The sequence below is a fragment of the Heloderma suspectum genome, chromosome 7 (assembly GCF_057233095.1).
Source record: "Heloderma suspectum isolate Gila_16-S chromosome 7, 16-S_ref, whole genome shotgun sequence".
Taxonomy (NCBI): domain Eukaryota; kingdom Metazoa; phylum Chordata; class Lepidosauria; order Squamata; family Helodermatidae; genus Heloderma; species Heloderma suspectum.
Window position 1 is genome coordinate 47811149 of NC_139464.1, and position 20508 is coordinate 47831656.

Sequence of the window (20508 nt, forward strand, 5' to 3'; positions counted from 1 at the left end):
ATAGCTTATGGCTTCACTGAGTTACGCAAGCCCCTTCGCCACAACAAGGCAGTGATCCATGAAGGGTGTGGTGCTGGAGAAGTCTCTTACGAGTCCCCTGGACTGCAAGGAGGTCAAATCAGTCCATCCTAAAGGAAATCAACCCTGAGTGCTCATTGAAAGGACAGATACTGAAACTGAAGCTGAAATATTTTGGCCACCTAATGTGAAGAGAAAACTCCCTGGAAAAGATCCTGATGCTGGGAAAGACTGAAGGCAAAAGGAGAAGGGGACGACAGAGGATGAGATGGCTAGATAGCATCACCGATGCAATGAATATGAACTTGAGCACACTCCGGGAGAGAGCGCAGGACAGGAAGGCCTGGCATGCTATGGTCCATGGGGTCACGAAGAGTCGGACACGACTGAACGACTGAACAACAACAACAACAAATCCCATGTTCTCCCCAAATGGAAAAAATGTGGTATTTTTTCCGCCCACAGAACAGGAGCACCTTGACCTCCCTGTGAAATTCTCCAATAGTGGAAGAAACAGGCTGTGGGTGTTTGTGTTCAGTTGTTGGGGCTGCGGTCAGGATGACAAGGCATTGAGAATGGGCTGTGGGGCGTGTCACACTTGGGAGATCCTGAGTGGGGTTGCACGGAAGGAGACCAAGCAGATTTGACAGGTGCGAGGGCTTGTGCTCTCTCCCTTCCTTGCAAGGAGAGGAGGGCGCACAATTTGAGAGCGACTCCTGCCTCTGCTCAAGTCCTGCTGAGGAAGGAAAGATCTGCGCCCAACCCTCCCCCCCGCTGGCGATTTTCCCCTTTGCTTCAACGCGACCCCCTGCCAAACTGCCCAAATCCTGGTCTCAGCACAGCACGCAGCCCGCTCAGCAACAGCAGCACCAGACAGTGCCAAAGAAGTAGCTTGCTCTCCAACCACGTGGCTGCCATGTAAATGCTTGAGCACATTTCTCGATTGGAGGGAGAAGAGGGTAGAATGCCTCCCTGTGGCAAAGGGAGACAGATCTGAACCCCGACCCCACCAAGCTCAGAATCAATGTCCTCTGTTGATTCAGAGCACCCCACTGAGTTCAATGGGGCTTACTCCCAAGTAAGTGTGCTGAGGGTTGCAGACTTACAGCGTGTCAGTCCCCATCCACCAGTAATGTGCAAGGGGAGGGAAAGGGGCAGGAACCAGGGAGGAATTATCGCTACACCCTGAGTGGCATCACCACCCCCGTGAGAAGGAAAGAAATGAAAAATAAGGGAAAATAACACGAGGGGGGACAGCCATCTAAAGAGAACGACCCAGTCTTGCATTGATACCAGGTGGGGAAAGAACCGACATTGATGTGGAATTCTCCGCCGGTGTGATGGAGCCCCCTGCCTCCTCAGCAGCCCCCAGTTGAGTCCACACTCCTCAGTGGCTGCTGTTATGTCCCTTACTCCACCTGTTGGGAAGCCCTGAAGTTATCTCTCCTCTCAGCAGATTTTTCTTCCCATGTTGCTTCCACAACAGTCTTCATCACCTCCCCTTTGCCAAGCCTTTGCCACTTTCTCTTCCCGCAGTGTTTCTCCCTACTTCTCCATATCGCTTTCCTTACACCCCCTCCCTTCCACTTCCACCATCACATAGGGTTTTCCTCTGCTCCATCCTTCCTCCAGAGGTCCCAAGGAGTGGGGTGAGCAAGCTTGTTTATTCTCAAGGGCAAGTGGCTGTGTGGTAGCTGCCTGTTAATATGGCACATGTGTGTATATGTATGTGTGTGGGGGCAGGGTGGGGTAGGCTGCCTATTAGAGTGATGTGTGTTAGTCCACAAGTAGAAAAGAATTGCCCTGGTGGATTAAATCAAAAATCCATCTAGCCCAGCACTGTCTTCATCACACAAAGCCAGTTTGCGCATCACAGCAGCAAATCATGGGTTAATTAATTAACCTACAATTTGCTGGGATGCATGTTGCATGTGAGCAGCTTCTACTTTCTGTAAACAACCGTAAACATATGTTGTGAGCATGACATATGAACCTGGTTGTTTATGGGCTAAACAGCCCAGCAGTTAACCCAACAACAAACCATGGGTTAATTGCTGGGTTATTTAGCCCCTAAACAACCCAGCAGTCCAGTTTCACATGTCACACTCACAACCTCCGATCCAGCTGATCAGACATTGTTTACAGAACGTAGAAGTGGCTCACATGCAGCACACATCCTCACAAATAATGGGTTAAATAGCCCACAATTTGCCACTGTGATGTGTGAACCAGGTCACAGAGATGCCCACGGGAAGCTCAGAAGCAAGACAAAACAGTGATGGTCCTTCCTCTTATTTGAGCCAATATGTGTTTAGCTATCATGTGTTTAGCTATAAGCTTTTGATAGACCTCACTTATGTGAATGTATCTAACACTTTTTAAAGTCGCCAAAGCTCACAGCTATTACCACATCTTGTGGCAATGACTCTGTATAATTTGTGCATCCACACCAGTCATGTTTTACCTTAGTTTTCCTTTTCTAAACCAAAATGTCCAAAAAAACTTAAGCATTTTTTGTAGGGAAGATGCTCCAGTCTTTGGTCATTTGTACTGATATTTTCTAGATAACCTGCTTTGTTGTTGTTCAGTCGTTCAGTCGTGTCCGACTCTTCGTGACCCCATGGACCATAGCACGCCAGGTCCTCCTGTCCTGCGCTCTCTCCCGGAGTGTGCTCAAGTTCATTTTCATTGCATCGGTGATGCTATCTAGCCATCTCATCCTCTGCTGTCCCCTTCTCCTTTTGCTTTCAGTCTTTCCCAGCATCAGGGTCTTTTCCAGAGAGTTTTCTCTTCGCATTAGGTAGCCAAAATATTGGAGCTTCAGCTTCAGTATCTGTCCTTCCAGTGAGCACTCAGGGTTGATTTCCTTTAGGATGGACTGATTTTACCTCCTTGCAGTCCAGGGGACTCGTAAGAGTCTTCTCCAGCACCACAGTTCAAAAGCATCAATTCTTCGGCGCTCAGCCTTCCTTAAAGTCCAGCTCTCACAGCCATACATTACTACTGGGAAAACCATAGCTTTGATTAGACGGACCTTTGTCGGCAAGGTGATGTCTCTGCTTCTTACTATGCTGTCCAGGTTTGCCATAGCTTTCCTCCCAAGGAGCAAGTGTCTTTTAATTTCATGGCTACAGTCACCATCTGCGGTGATCTTGGAGCCCAAGAAAGTAAAATCTGTCACTGCTTCCATTTCTTCCCCTTCTATATGCCAGGAAGTGATGGGGCCAGATGCCATGATCTTAGTTTTTTTAATGTTGAGTTTCAAATCAGCTTTTGCACTCTCCTCTTTCACCCTCAACAAGAGGCTCTTTAGATCCTCTTCGCTTTCTGCCATTAGGGTGGTATCGTCTGCATATTGGAGGGTGTTGATAATTCTCCCAGCAATCTTAATTCCGAGCTGAGATTCATCCAACCCAGCGTTTCTCATGATGTACTCTGCATATAAGTTAAATAAGGAGGGTGACAATATGCAGCCTTGTCGTACTCCTTTCCCAATTTTGAACCACTCGGTTGTTCCATGTCTGGTTCTTACTGTTGCTTCTTGACCCTTGTACAGGTTTCTCAGGAGACAGGTAAGGTGGTCTGGTACTCCCATCACTGTAAGAATTTGCCACAGTTTGTTGTGAGCCACACAATCAAAGGCTTTAGTGTAGTCAATGAAGCAGAAATAGACGTTTTTCTGGAATTCTCTTGCTTTCTCCATGATCCAGCAAATGTTGGCGATTTGATCTCTAGTTCCTCTGATATTCTTTGTGAGATTCAGTATCCATGACTTTAGGCAGTATTGTGTGTGTGCATGTATGAGAGAGAGAGAGGCTTCAAAGGCTGATAAATAACTAGGAGCAAATATAAATAATATATATGAACATGAAGCTATTTCAAGGTTTGTTCCAAGCTAGACTTTTTATGTACTTCCTGATGTGGCTTTGAGTGTGGGTTTGAATCATACAGCTGGAAGGGACATGATGGGACTTAGTGCACTTTGGAGTGCTAAACCCACAAGGAAGCACTAGTCCCAGCAGTTATGGGACGTAGGCATCTACATGCCTCCAGAGGAGGTTTTGCATGCTCCAGGCACCAGCTGCCATGTTGTAGTAAATGTCAAAATTTAATAAGGCAGAATATAAGTACCCAAGCTGGAATTCTGCCAGGAAATGGAAGATCCTTGACAAGAGAAAAAAAATGGTGTGGTTGAGTATGCAAATAAGCATTGCCAGCCCCAGCTTCCAGTTCTGATCAAGCAGATTGTTGTTGTTCAGTCGTTCAGTCGTGTCCGACTCTTCTTGACCCCATGGACCATAGCACGCCAGGCCTTCCTGTCTTCTGCTCTCTCCCGGAGTGTGCTCAAGTTCATATTCATTGCATTGGTGATGCTATCTAGCCATCTCTGCCGTCCCCTTCTCCTTTTGCCTTCAATCTTTCCCAGCGTCACGTCTTTTCCAGTGACTTTTCTCTTCGCATTAGGTGGCCAAATATTTCAGCTTCAGTTTCAGTATCTGTCCTTCCAATGAGCACTCAGGGTTGATTTCCTTTAGGATTGACTGATTTGACCTCCTTGCAGTCCAGGGGACACGTAAGAGTCTTCTCCAGCACCACAGTTCGAAAGCATCAATTCTTTGGCGCTCAGCCTTCCCTATAGTCCAGCTTTCACAGCTATACATTACTACTGGGAAAACCATAGCTTTGATTAGACGGACCTTTGTCGGCAAGGTGATGTCTCTGCTTCTTACTATGCTGTCTAGATTTGCCATAGCTTTCCTCCCAAGGAGCAAGCGTCTTTTAATTTCATGGCTACAGTCACCATCTGCGGTGATTTTGGAGCCCAAGAAAATAAAATCTGTCACTGCTTCCATTTCTTCCCCTTCTATATGCCAGGAAGTGATGGAGCCAAATGCCATGATCTTAGTTTTTTTAATGTTGAGTTTCAGACCAGCTTTTGCACTCTCCTCTTTCACCCTCAACAAGAGGCTCTTTAGATCCTTTTCGCTTTCTGCCATTTGGGTGGTATCGTCTGCATATCTGAGGTTGTTGATAACTCTCCTGGCAGTCTTAATTCCGACCTGTGATTCATCCAAGCTGGCGTTTCTCATGATGTACTCTGCATATAAGTTAAATAAGCAGGGTGACAATATGCAGCCTTGTCATACTCTTTTCCCAATTTTGAACCACTCGGTTGTTCCATGTCTGGTTCTTACTGTTGCTTCTTGACCCTCGTACAGGTTTCTCAGGAGACAGGTAAGGTGGTCTGGTACTCCCATCACTTTAAGAATTTACCACAGTTTGTTGTGAGCCACACAATCAAAGGCTTTAGTGTAGTCAATGAAGCAGAAATAGACGTTTTTCTGGAATTCTCTTGCTTTCTCCATGATCCAGCAAATGTTGGCGATTTGATCTCTAGTTCCTCTGATATTCTTTGTGAGATTCAGTATCCATGACTTTAGGCAGTATTGTGTGTGTGCATGTATGAGAGAGAGAGAGGCTTCAAAGGCTGATAAATAACTAGGAGCAAATATAAATAATATATATGAACATGAAGCTATTTCAAGGTTTGTTCCAAGCTAGACTTTTTATGTACTTCCTGATGTGGCTTTGAGTGTGGGTTTGAATCATACAGCTGGAAGGGACATGATGGGACTTAGTGCACTTTGGAGTGCTAAACCCACAAGGAAGCACTAGTCCCAGCAGTTATGGGACGTAGGCATCTACATGCCTCCAGAGGAGGTTTTGCATGCTCCAGGCACCAGCTGCCATGTTGTAGTAAATGTCAAAATTTAATAAGGCAGAATATAAGTACCCAAGCTGGAATTCTGCCAGGAAATGGAAGATCCTTGACAAGAGAAAAAAAATGGTGTGGTTGAGTATGCAAATAAGCATTGCCAGCCCCAGCTTCCAGTTCTGATCAAGCAGATTGTTGTTGTTCAGTCGTTCAGTCGTGTCCGACTCTTCTTGACCCCATGGACCATAGCACGCCAGGTCTTCCTGTCTTCCGCTCTCTCCCGGAGTGTGCTCAAGTTCATATTCATTGCATCGGTGATGCTATCTAGCCATCTCATCCTCTGCCGTCCCCTTCTCCTTTTGCCTTCAATCTTTCCCAGCGTCACGTCTTTTCCAGTGACTTTTCTCTTCACATTAGGTGGCCAAATATTTCAGCTTCAGCTTCAGTATCTGTCCTTCCAATGAGCACTCAGGGTTGATTTCCTTTAGGATTGACTGATTTGACCTCCTTGCAGTCCAGGGGACACGTAAGAGTCTTCTGCAGCACCACAGTTCGAAAGCATCAATTCTTTGGCGCTCAGCCTTCCCTACAGCTCTCACAGCTATACATTACTACTGGGAAAACCATAGCTTTGATTAGACGGACCTTTGTCAGCAAGGTGATGTCTCTGCTTCTTACTATGCTGTCTAGGTTTGCCATAGCTTTCCTCCCAAGGAGCAAGCATCTTTTAATTTCATGGCTACAGTCACCATCTGCGGTGATCTTGGAGCCCAAGAAAATAAAATCTGTCACTGCTTCCATTTCTTCCCCTTCTATATGCCAGGAAGTGATGGGGCCAGATGCCATGATCTTAGTTTTTTTAATGTTGAGTTTTAAACCAGCTTTTGCACTCTCCTCTTTCACCCTCAACAAGAGGCTCTTTAGATCCTCTTCGCTTTCTGCCATTTGGGTGGTATCGTCTGCATATCTGAGGTTGTTGATAACTCTCCCAGCATTCTTAATTCCGACCTGTGATTCATCCAAGCTGGCATTTCTCATGATGTACTCTGCATATAAGTTAAATAAGGAGGGTGACAATATGCAGCCTTGTCATACTCCTTTCCCAATTTTGAACCAATCGGTTGTTCCATGTCCGGTTCTTACTGTTGCTTCTTGACCCCCGTACAGGTTTCTCAGGAGACAGGTAAGGTGGTCTGGTACTCCCATCTCTTTAAGAATGTGCCACAGTTTGTTGTGATCCACACAATCAAAGGCTTTAGCGTAGTCAATGAAGCAGAAATAGACGTTTTTCTGGAATTCTCTTGCTTTCTCCATGGTTGGCGATTTGATCTCTAGTTCCTCTGCCTCTTCGAAACCCAGCTTGTATTTCCGGTAGTTCTTGGTTCATATACTGCTGAAGCCTAGCTTGTAGGATTTTGAGCATAACCTTGCTGGCAGGTGAAATGAGCGCAGTTGTGCGGTAGTTTGGACAGTCTTTGGCGTTGCCCTTCTTTGGATTTGGAATGTAAACTGACCTTTTCCAGTCTTGTGGACACTGTTGAGTGTTCCAAATGTGTTGGCATATTGAGTGCAGCACTTTAACAGCATCATCTTTTAGGATTTTAAATAGTTCAGCTGGAATACTGTCATCTCTGCTAGCTTTGTTGTTAGTAATGCTTCCTAAGGCCCACTTGACTTCACTCTCGAGGATGTCCGGCTCAAGTTCAGTGACCGCACTACCATGGCTATCAGGGACATTCAGATCTTTCCTGTATAGTTCTTCTGTGTATTCTTTCCACCTATTCTTAATCTCATCTGCTTCTGTTAGGTCTCTGCCTTCTTTGTCCTTTATCATGCCCGTCTTTGCACAAAACGTTCCCTTGAGATCTCCGATTTTCTTGAAAAGATCTCTCGTCTTTCCCATTCTGTTGTTTTCCTCTATTTCTTTTCATTCTCTGGAACTCTGCATTCAGTTGGATATATCTTCCCCTTTCTCCCTTGCTTTTTGCTTCCCTTCTTTCCTCAGCGACTTGTAAAGCCTCATCAGACAGCCACTTTGCTTTCTTGCATTTCTTTTTCTTTGGGATGGATTGAGTTGCTGCCTCCTGAACAATGTTACGGACCTCCATCCGTAGTTCCTCAAGCACTCTGTCTATTTAAGGTCTAATCCCTTAAATCTATTCTTCACCTCCACTGTATATTTATAAGGGATGTGAGTTAGGTCATACCTGAATGGTTTAGTGGTTTTCCCTACGTTCTTCAATTTAAGCCGAAATTTTGCAACAAGAAGCTCATGATGTGAGCCACAGTCAGCTCCAGGTCTTGTTTTTACTGACTGTATAGAGCTTCTCCATCTTTGGCTGCAAAGGACATAATCAATCTGATTTCGATATTGACCATCTGGTGATGTCCATGTGTACAGTCGCCTCTTGTGCTGTTGGAAAAAAGTGTTTGCTATGATAAGCGTGTTCTCTTGGCAAAACTCTATTAGCCTTTGTCCTGCTTTATTTTGTACACCAAGGCCATGCTTGCCTGTTATCCCGGTGATTTCTTGACTTCCTACTTTAGCATTCCAATCCCCTATGATGAAGAGGACATCTTTTTTTGGTGTTAGTTCTAGAAGGTGTTGTAGGTCTTCATAGAACCGATCAACCTCAGCTTCTTCGGCCTCAGTGATTGGGGCATAGACTTGAATTCCTGTGATGTTGAATGGTTTGCCTTGGATTCGTACTGAGGTCATTCTATCGTTTTTGAGATTGTACCCCAGTACTGCTTTTCCCACCCTTTTATTGACTATGAGTGCTACTCCATTTCTTCTAAGGGATTCATGCCCACAGTCGTAGATATAATGGTCACCTGAATTAAATTCGCCCATGCCTGTCCATTTTAGTTCGCTGATTCCCAAGATGTCGATGTTCAATCTTGCCATCTCACGTTTGACCACCTCCAGCTAACCTTGATTCATTGATCTGACATTCCAGGTTCCTAAACAATATTGTTCTTTACAGCATCAGATTTTCTTTTCACCACCAGACACATCCACAGCTGAGTGTCCTTTCGGCTTTGGCCCAGCCGCTTCACTCTTTCTGGAGCTCTTTCTGCTCTTCCCCAGTAGTATATTGGACACCTTCCGACCTGAGGGGCTCATTTTCCGGCGTCATCTCTTTTAGCCTTGTGATACATTCCATAGGGTTTTCTTGGCAAGAATACTGGAGTGGGTTGCCATTTCCTTCTCCAGTGGACCACATTTTGTCAGAACTCTCTGCCATGACCTGTCCGTTTTGGGTGGCCCTGCACGGCATAGCTTATGGCTTCACTGAGTTACGCAAGCCCCTTTGCCACAACAAGCAAAAAACCAAACAACTTCTCGCCTATAACAAACCATGAATACTATCTCTTTCTCTCTCTCTCCCCCCTCTCCCTCTCTCTCTCCCCCCTCTCCCTCCCTCCCCCACCCTTCCCTGCAATTGAAGAGTACAGGATCTTAAAGCCATAAAGAAGGTAGCATGGATAATAGGCCAACCTGTCCAATCCATGACTGCAGAACATGATCTGCCCCAGGGGTGCCTGCAAACTCCAATGTGCCCCCTGGACAACTTTCTTTGTACTAGCCAAGGTGCCCTACTCTTCCCACTTTTTTAAAAAAATGACACATTTTCTTACCAGCAGCTGGGATTGCTGTAAAATAGGTATTTGTTGGTGCTGAAAACTGTGGGTTCAAATGAGTTGTTTAGTGTGTTGGGGCTTAGACACCACTTCTGGCTTGTGCTCAGTCTTTTGTGGAGGTTACTTTTTCTTTGCCACACCTCCTGTGGCACCCAGGTGCCCAGGACAGTTTCAAAATTACCAGTTGTGCCCATGACCCCAATAAGGTTACCTACCCCTCATCTATCCAGTTGCCTACAACATGTTTTGAAAGGAGACTGATTGTCCACAGCATTAGTATTTTAAACAATAATATTGTGCTTTATCATTACCAATATGAATGGACTATGTTACTATATTCTTTCTCAGCAAACAATGACCACCAAGCAACAGTCACAAAGCTTTTAAAGATATTATCTGAAACTGAGAAGCTTCCTTCCACATGCTTTTATTTCTGCTTTTGACAGGCCCGTGGTGAAGTCTTTGAAGGAAACTGGACGGGTAGAGCCAGAACTCTTTGAAGAAGTCACCATCTACTTCAGTGACATTGTGGGTTTCACTACCATCTGTAAATACAGCACCCCTATGGAAGTGGTGGACATGCTCAATGACATCTACAAGAACTTTGATCACATTCTTGACCATCATGATGTTTACAAGGTGACTTGATTTGAGAAGATAGCCCATAAGGCTAGATAGGATGACTGAGGTGAAAGGAGCAGGGTGTTGCCACCAATCCTTGATGAAAGGAGAGATCACATCACTCCAGTGCTGAAGGAGTTGCACTGGTTACCAGTTGTTTTCCGGGCCAAATTCAAGGTGTTGGTTTTGACCTTTAAAACCCTATATGGTTCCGGCCCAGCCTACCTTAAGGAGCGCCTCAAGCAGCACCAGACAGGCCGCTTAACAAGATCAGCCTCGGATGGCCTTCTCTCTGTCCCATCAGCCAGGACAGCTAGCCTGGTGGGGACGAGGGAGAGGGCCTTTTCTGTGGTGGCCCCCACTCTGTGGAACTCCCTCCCTAGGGAATTCCGCCATGCCCCCTCTTTAATGAGCTTCCGTCGTGCATTAAAAATGTGGTTGTTCAGGCAGGCATTTGGGGTGGGTTAGGGTATTTTAGAAAATGTTTTTACTGTAGAATTTTATTGTTTTAAACTGTTTTATTGTATGTTGTACATTGCCCAGAGTGGCTGGGTGACCAGCCAGATGGGCGATTAATAAATTTAATAATAATAATAATAATAATAATAATAATAATAATAAAAAAAGACAAAAGGAAATAATTTGTTTTCCCTGAGGCATTCTCTGCTAAAACTATTGTGCAAAATAGGGAAGTAAAGTAGGGTTACTTGTCCTAATATTTTGAAACTTATAAGGAAGTTCTTCATCTTAAAGAAAAGCACCATCACACTAGCTATACGGAGCTCTATTTAGAACTCCAAATACCTTTATAAGATGTTTGCTAATAGAAAGGTGCATGGCATTCCTCCCTGCCTGAGCAAAAGAGAACAGGATGATGTGTCAGGCCTTCCCAACATCTGATCAAAATGACTCTTCTATCAGGTAAAGACAGTAACCTTGGGTCATGTTTCAACAGGTGGAGACCATTGGAGATGCCTATATGGTAGTGAGTGGTTTACCAAAGAGGAATGGCAACTCTCATGCAGTGGACATTTCCATGATGGCTCTGGATATACTCAGCTTCATGGGCTCCTTTGAACTCCGACATCTTCCAGACCTTCCTATATGGATTCGTATAGGAATTCACTCTGGTATGGAGTGAGATATGAAATATCTGGCTGAAAGTAAACAACCAATAACTCTCAATCTCACATTTAATTTTCCATAAATTGCTCATAGAAATGGGTAATAGCATGACATTACACATATTTTGTCAGGCATTTTGGAATGTTATCTTTTTGGAACTATCAGTTGTAACAAATTGTTGGTAGAAGAATATAGCAGACTTTTTTTTTTAAGGTTATCTAATATTAATAACATTCCTGGCTAGGGTTGGTACCAGTGGATGTTCACCTTTATGTATCCAATAGTGCTCTGGTTGGTGAGTCCTTTGAAAGATTTAAAATATATCCAAACAACCAATGAGCATGTGTCCCAGGTGCATTTTGTCTTCAAAGGATGGTACCACAGATCCCTACTCAATTATAATATGGTGATTTCTAGTCCATATATAATGGATTTAGGAACAGCCTTGATGGGATGGTGGTGAAGGATAGCATGCTACCGTTCAGCCTTATATTAAAAGAACAAAACTTAAGAGTAGTTGTGTAGTTTGACCCATGCAAGATTTCAGAGAACTGGAAAAAATAAACTAAAAATAGATTAAAAGAAAAATAGTCAAAAAAATTAGGGGCATAACAGCCCGGGAGCGGGTGCCTTTGCTAATATTTGCCCCTTTTTATTTTTAAAGCTAATTATCACATTTATGCTGGAAAGATGCAATAGATAGTGCACTCAAGCTCTAAAAGCACACTGGAAATAAGCAAGAAAAAGATTTTAAAATAGCTACAGAAGTAATGAAATAGGATGGGGGAGAATGTTGTGTCACTTCATGTGCAATATTTAATAGCTACCAATTATAATCACATTTTATACTGCAATTGCAATAACAGTGGGTACATTATACAGGAAACAAATTGCATTTTACTAGATACAAAATGCAGAGCATCCAGTGCTTGGAAAATATGATATTCTTGCAACAGAAAGAATGCAGCCTCAAGGGAAGGCATCTGAACTGCATACAATAAATAACAACTGTTTGTCACACTAAAAACCTATTTCTGGAAAGCCCCTTGGAGAACCTGTTTAATTCATTATTAAAACAGATTTCCCACACCCAAGCCAAGCATTTAAGGAAATTTTTATCTTTTTTGCTTTCGCTTGTTTCAGTAATTGGCTCCGCACAGAAGGAATATAATAATTTTTAATTAACCTTAAGAGCAGGAAGTTTGCAGAGAGTCTGTCACAAGCTTTTCTGTAAGGCAGTTCTTCCTTCTTTCCTCCCATTTTCTGATCCCAGTTCTTACCTTCAGGTCCCGTTAATGTTGTACTTCTGTTTTTTAATGCAGCTATTGAACCAAAGCTGCTCTTCACTGTCTGCTATCTCTCATGGCTGCTTGCACAAAATATGCTGCCAACACCTTGAAAAAAGAAAGAAAAAACAATGAAGAGCCTTGTATACTTTTGACTAATGGTTGCTTTATAGTAGTGCTTTGAAGTAAAAAAGCAAATCTAAAGGTCAAAGATTGAAGTATGGCTTATGACTGTGAATGAATGCTTTATGTATATATAATTATTTTCTGTTCTCAAGACAGTATTTAAAATCATTTTTAGCCTCTTCTTTTTGGATTTTGTAAGGGCTGATAAACTGTGCAAAAGCAGTCTTACAGATCATAGCCAAGATTTTGTAACTTGCTCAACCTATTGCCCCTGTGGAAGCTCTTCTCAAACCTGGAAGCCTCCTTTTCTCCAATTTGGGTTTCTCTATATTAAGTAACCCCCCACCCCACCCCTCGCATCCTTACTGGGGTTTTCTGCTTTCGGTTTCTTTGTGGAATTAGGATGGGCTCCTTTACATGGCAGATACGTGGTCTGAATTGAGGGAGTGCCTCCCTCCCTCCCTGGCATGTGCGCAAAGGAGCAGGTGGGGTGAGTCTTGTTTTCATCACTTAACTTGTGCTGTATTGTTTCCTCACAGCCCCCAGGAAAGCTACAACTTACTTCTGAGTAGATGTAAGATTGTGCTGTAAGTCTGCAATCCTAGGCCCACTTACTTGAAAGTAAGCCCCATTGAACTCAATGGGACTTACTTTTGAGTAGACATAAGATCGCGCTGTAAGTCTGCAACCCCCGGCACACTTAATTGGAAGTAGGCCCCATTGAACTTAATGGGGTTCTTTGAATCAACAGAGGACGTTGATCCTGAGCTTGATGGGGACGGGGATCAGATCTGCCTCCCTTCATTGCAGGGAGGCATTTTACCCTCTTCTCCTTCTGACTGGCCTGTAATCGAGAAATGTGCTCAAGCATTCACATGACAGACATGTGGTTTGAATCGAGGAAATTCCTTCCTCGGCAAGTTCATAGCACTATGCTGGCATTACACACTGCCGATACGGCACCGTTAACTTTTATAACTAGCTTATTTCTGATCTTTTTGAAAGTGGGGATAAAAGGGGAAATCAATCAATCAAAGTTTTTATTGTTTCAACCAGAGGTTACAACAAGCAAAATAATAACAAAGATAAAACATACATAAAAGAAATCAAACAAATCATATTAATTTTTAATTTCCTACAAGGTCATAAAATTAGCTCTATGCGATTGGGCTGTGAGAGCAAAATTGGCCAATGCCAATAAGACTGTCTTTCTTTTGGAAGTAAACAAAAAGTGTATTCTGTCTAAATCGGACCAGCTGGACTTTTTTTCAAAAAAATGATGCAAATATTTAGAACAACTTTGGGAATAAATAGGGCAATACAATAAGTAATGAGGCAGATCTTCCACTTTGCCAGTACGGCAGGGGCAGAGTCTCGAGGCATAGGGAGTCTTGTTAAAACGCCCTTCTAAAACTGCTGGTTTTATTTGCTCCATCTTCAATCGTGTGAGAGCGGATCTAAGACAAGGGTTTGTAATTAAAGTCTGATAGTGTTCACATTCAAATTTAAGCTTGGTCTTTGCAAACCAAGGTGCTATCTTATTACTAGACACTGAACAGAGATCTGTTTGGATAGAAACACTGTAAACCCTCTCCTTTAAATCCTCTTTCCTATGGGCAACGTTCAAAGTGGTAAAATATTTAAAGGAAAAACCATAGTAATGAATGTAATAAATTAATTTCTGAAACCAGGATAATGTGTTTGATGGGTTAACTCTCATTTATTCTAAAAGGCACAATTTAGGAAATCTAGTTGAAGGAAAGAAAAAAAATCTTGAGCCAATAATTAAAGGCCCTGAGGACCATGATAGATTTGACTGGTATTACACCAGTTTCTGAACGTAAAAGTGAAGCAGGAATACACCTTGTCAAACCTAGAATTGTTCTCAGCAATTTGTTTTGAAACATTTCCATATTATAGGGAGACTTCAAAGCCCATAACTCTCCTCCATATACAAACTAAGGGATAAGTTTTGATTTCAACAAAATTAACATTGGGTGGATTTGGTAACCTCCCCTTGTATGCCAAAACTTCAGTAAACCGTTTAGTTGTTGGTTTATCTTTAATTTCAAGGATTTGAAATGAGCGTCCCAGCCTCCTGAAGCTGAAAAAAGAACACCCAGATAGCGATACGAGGATACTTGCTCAATAGGGTGGGTGTTTATTCTCCATTTGTGTAATGGGGATCTATGTCCAAAGACCATGACTTTGGTTTTCCCATAATTTATAGATAGTAGGTGTTTATGGGAATATTCAGCCAATGCTGATAGTAATCTCCGTAAACCTATCTGGGTATATGAAATGAGAATCAGATCATCAGCATAAAGAAGAAAGGACAATTTCCTTTCTTCTAATTTTACTGGGAAATAGAAATCACCAGTCAAATCAAAAGCTATATCATTTACGAATAGATTGAAGAGGGGTCAGGACACACCCGTTTAACTCCTCGAGATACTGCGATATTATCTGTCATGTGTCTAGCAGTAGAAAATCTCACCGGAATGTCTGAGTTTTCATGCAACAGTTGTAATAGAATCAAGAGACGTCGATCTAAATTTAAGTTTGCCAGTTTTGCCCATAACCTGTTCCTATTAATTGAGTCAAAAGCTGCTTTGAATTCAACAAATGCCACATACAATTTTGATTTTTTTAGATTTTTGTACTTATTAACCAAGTGGTCTAGTACAAAACAATGGTCCATTGTTGAATAACCTGCTCGAAAACCAGCTTGTTCTTCTATAAGGATGTTATTTATGAAGGCCCAATCCTCTAGTTTGTTCAGCAGGTGTCTAGCATATAATTTGGCTGCAATATCAATAAGACGAATTGGCCTATAATTTGAAGGGAGATTATGGTCTCCTTTTTTGAAGATTGGAATTACAATAGAAGTATTCCAACCCTTTGGGAATTCCCCAGGTAGGTTTATATGATTGAACAATTTGGCCAAAATAGGCAGCCACCACTTGATGTTATGTTTGATTACCTCTGCTGGGACATAGTCTTCTCCTGGGGCTTTTTTATCTGGCATTGTATTAATTAATAACTCTATATCTTTATGAGATACAGGGGGCCATGGATCTGTAGTGCCAAGGATGGAGCATAAAGGCAGATGTAATTGCGTGCTATCGACATTAAATAAAACACTGAAGTGTTTCTCCCAATCTGTCTTTGATATCTGTGGATTTACATTTGATATATCACCATTTAAGCTGTTGTTTATGATCTTCCAAAAGGCTGACATATCTTTTGTCTTCAAAGCAGTATCCAAGCTATGCCAGAGATGTCTTTGAAATGTGATTTTCTTATTTCTTATTAATTCCCTATATTCTTTTTTTCTTATTCACAAATGTCTCAATTATTTTAGGGGAATGGTTAGACTTTATTTTCCTAGCATAGCTTCTTACTGCTGATCGAGCCTTTCTGCAATCCAGGTCAAACCAGCTTTCTTGGTATTGATTGCAGAAAGCTCTACATTTGCCTCTGATCAAATTAGGCTTTAAAATACTTGTTATATGTTGATACAGAGGTACAGTGTTTGCTGAGGTAACATCTAATTGGATAGGAGCCATTCAAGATTGAATAGTTCCTTTTAAACAGAAACTCCAAAAAATTCTAACCCTCTATATAGAGGGCTATGTAGCAGAAAATCAGGAAGAGAAAAGTTCTTTGTGTAGAGCTTGGATCTCAATTCTGTGATGAAACTCAAAGCAGATACAGCTATTAAAAAAAGCTCTAACATGTCTACCCCTCTGGAAGACACATATATAGGAGAGGATAGGGAGAGAATACAAGAATGAGGGAAACTGAACACTGGCCTGGTGCAATTGGCCAGGTGATTCAGCAAATGTCTTTGGCCCGTTGCAGAGGAGCTCCCACCCTCCCAGAGTAACCTCTACCAAAATCTTAACTTGTAAGCCCCTGGAGTTAATAGCTGCAAGCCTGTTCTGGGGTGAGATTTTTCACTAGGAAAATCTGTGAAGTTCATGTGCCTAGCAACTCCCTGCACTCCCCTGCTACTTCTGGTATTATTCATTCACATGATTTGCCAAGTTGTTCCTCACCCTCCCTGCCAGGTGAAAGAAAGATGAAGAGGTCAGCAGTGATATTATCTGGGGATGTGTGGGAGAGGAGAAAGACAAAGTCAGAAGTGAATGTCAGAATCTGTGTGGGTATGCTAGGTGGCAAGTCTCTAGAGATCTCTTGTCTGGGCTCCTGAAATGTCCACTACTGGACCTACTCAACATGGCTGTAGAAGAGGAGGACAGGGGCGTAGGGTGGTGATTGGATGGATTATACCTGTTTTGAAATCATAAATAACAATCTGCCATGAACACCTGTAAGCATCCCCATGCCTACAAACTGAACAGAGAAAGCCTTTCAATAAGCAGTAATGAGTCATATTAATTCTTGCGTTGTTTAATGTTAATCTACTTTTTTAGAGGGATGGCTGTATTCGTCTATTGCAGCAAAACAGCAAAGAGTCTTGTGGAACCTTAAAATACTAACATATTCATTGTGGCATAGGCTTTTGTGGACTACAGTCCACTTCATAGAATCATAGAATAGTAGGGTTGGAAGGGGCCTGTAAGACCATCAAGTCCAACCCCCTGCGTAATGCAGGAATCCAAGACAGAGCATCCCTGACAGATGGCTGTCCAGCCTCATCTTGAATGCCTCCAGTATGGGAGAGCCCACTACCTCCCTAGGCAATTGGTTCCATTGTCGTATTGCTCTAACAGTCAGAATGTTTTTCCTGATTTTCAGCCAGAATCTGGCTTCCTGTAACTTGAGCCCATTATTCCGTGTCCTGCATTCTGGGATGATCGAGAAGAGATCCTGGCCTTCCTCTCTGTGACAACCTTTCCAGTACTTGAAGAGCGCTATCGTATCTCCCTGCAGTCTTCTCTTCTCAAGGCTAAGCATGCCCACTACTTCTGTCTGTCTTCATAGGGCTTTGTTTCCAGTCCCCTGATCATCTTTTGTTGCCCTCCTCTGAACCCTCTCCAGCTTGTCTGCATCCTTCTTAAAGTGTGGTGCCCAGAACAGGACACAGTACTCCAGATGAGGCCTCACCAGTGCTGAGTAGAGGGGAACTAGTACTTCCCGGGATTTGGAAGCTATGCTTCTATTAATGCAGCCCCAAATAGGAATGCCCTTTTTTGCAGCCACATCACATTGTTGTCTCATATTCAGCTTGTGATCTACAACAATTCCAAGATCCTTCTCGCTTGTAGTATTGTTGAGCCAAGTATCCCCCATCTTGTAACTGTGCATTTCCTAGGTGCAGAACTTGGCATTTATCCCTATTAAATTTCATCCTGTTGTTTTCTGCCCAGTGTTCCAGTCTATCAAGATCACTTTGAATTTTGTTTCTGTCTTCCAAGCTATTAGCTATCCCACCCAATTTTGTGTCATCTGCAGATCTGATCAGCATTCCCTGCGCCTCCTCATCCAAGTCATTAATAAAGATGTTGAAGAGCACCTGGCCCAGGACTGAGCCCTGCGGTACCCCGCTCGTTACCTCTCTCCAGTTTGAGAAGATCCCATTGATTACCATCCTTTGAGTCTGATTCTGTAGCCAACTGTGGATCCACCTGATAGTTGTTTCATCTAGCCTACTTTGAGCTAGTTTGCTAATCAGGATATCATGGGGCACTTTGTTGAACGCTTTATTGAAGTCAAGCTATATTATGTCCACAGCATTCCCACGTCCACAAGGGAGGTTACCTGGTCAAAAAATGAGATCAGATTAGTCTGGCAGGATTTGTTCTTGACAAATCCATGTTGGCGTCGAGTAATCACTGCATTGTTTTCAAGGTGCTTCCAGATGGATTGCTTTATCATCTGTTCCAGAATTTTCCCCGGGATTGATGTCAGACTGACTGGTCGGTAGTTCCCAGGTTCCTCCTTTTTACCCTTTTTGAAGACAGGGACCACATTAGCCCTCCTCCAGTCATCTGGCACTTCACCCGTCCTCCATGATTGCTCAAAGATAATAAACAGTGGTTCTGAGAGCTCTTCTGCCAGTTCCTTTATTACTCTAGGTGTTCCTTGACCGTATGCCTATCGATCTCAAGCTGCAATCCTGCCCCTTCAGCCTATACTTCGCCTTTGCCAGGGAGGTCATAGACCCTCTTTTGGGAGAAGACTGAGCCAAAGTAGGAATTGAGCACTTCTGCCTTTTCTTTGTCATCCGTTATCATTTTGCCATCCTTATCTAATAGCTGAACCACCATTCCTTTCCTCTGTCTTTTACCTTGCATATAGCTGAAGAAAGCTTTTTTGTTGCTTTTAGCATCCCTTGCTAACCTCAGCTCATTCTCAGCTTTAGCCTTCCTGATGCCATCCCTGCAATTCTGTGCTACCTGCCTGTACTCTTCCTTTGTTGCTTGTCCTTCCTTCCACTTCCTATATGTATGCTTTTTTGTTTTCAGGTCATCTCTAAGCTTTTTGTGAAGCCACATCGGCTTCTTCTGTTGTCTTCCACCTTTTCTTCTTGTTGGAATTGTTTGTAATTGTGCCTTGAGAATTTCCTTTTTTAAAAACTCCCACCCATCTTGGACTCCTTTTCTCATTAGAGTCACTTGCCATGGGACCTTACTTATAACTGTTCTGAGTTTATTAAAATCAGCGTTCCTAAAATCCAAGGTATGCATTTGGCTACACTCGGCTTTTGCTTCCTTTAGAACCAAGAACTCAAGTATAACATGGTCGCTTTCCCCCAGAGTTCCTGTAACTGCTACTTTATCCACTAAGTCATCTCTGTTGGTTAGGATTAAGTCAAGGATAGCTGATACTCTAGTTCCTTCCTCTACTTTCTGTAGGAGGAATTTATCCGCAACACAAGTCAAGAATTTCTTGGAGGTGCCATGTTTTGCAGAATTTGCCTCCCAACAAATATTGGGGAAATTGAAGTCCCCCATTACTACTACATCATGCTTCCTTGAAACATTGGCTATTTGCTTTTCAAAAGTTTCATCCTCGTGTTCTTGATTGGGTGGCCGGTAGTCGACTCTGACCACCAGGTTCCTTTTATTCTTTGCTCCATTTATTTTAACCCAGATGCTCTCAGTGGCGCTACCAAGTTCATCCTCCTGTATTTCTGTGCAGAGATATGTATTTTCAACATATAGTGCAACCCCACCTCCCTTTCTGTTCCTCCTGTTCTTTTTGAATAAGTTATATCCTTCAATTGCTCTATTCCAGACATGAGAGTCATCCCACCAAGTCTGTTTTACGTATCAAGTCATAATTTCCCTCTTGTATTAAGAGTTCAAGTTTATTCTCTTTGTTTCCCATAGTCTGGGCATTAGTATACAGACATCGAAGACCATGTGCTTCATAGTATGGCTTTCTTTCTACATGTGTCTGAAGACTATTATTGGGCACTATTAGAGCTGTTCTCTCTGTTGCGGTGCATGAGCCTTCATCCATTGTTACTCCCAACTTTACGTCCCCCTTCCCCATAGGATTCAGTTTAAAGCCCTCCTGATTAAGTTCTTCATGCTGTGGCCAATTCTTCCCAGCCTTTGTGAGGTGCAACCCATCCCTTGCCAACAGTCCATCTTCCAGGAAGTATAGCCTGTGGTCCCAGAATCCAAATCTGTCTCGTCGGCACCCCCTTCGTAGGGTATGAAGTATTTCTTTCCCTTTCTTTCCCTCTTCTAACTACTGGAAGGATGGATGAGAAAACTATCTGGGCCCCAAAGTTCTTGAGTTTCCTTCCCAAAGCTTCAAAGTCTGACATGATTTCTTTGTAGCTCTGCTTGGCAGTATCATTTGTTTCCACATGGATGAGAAGAAAGGGATACCTGTCAGTGGGCTTTATGAGTGCAGGCAACCCTTCAGTCACGTCTGTAACCTGTCCTCCCGGGAGACATCATCAGATTCATGAAGTGTTATCCTGAGTTACACACACACTCACACACACATATACACACGTACGTGCGCACACACGCACACATACACACG

The 20508-nt window shown here is 43.0% G+C and overlaps 1 protein-coding gene across 2 annotated transcripts in view; it reads left to right on the forward strand.

Annotated features, from left to right (window-relative positions):
• The window catches only part of GUCY2C (guanylate cyclase 2C), a 98315-nt gene that overhangs the window by 58671 nt on the left and 19136 nt on the right, over positions 1–20508 (forward strand). For both annotated transcript variants that reach the window (XM_084811766.1, XM_084811768.1), the window contains exons 22-23: positions 9826–10018; positions 10956–11130. In XM_084811766.1, the coding sequence (XP_084667892.1) occupies positions 9826–10018; positions 10956–11130 (368 nt within the window). The remainder of the gene's footprint in view (positions 1–9825; positions 10019–10955; positions 11131–20508) is intronic.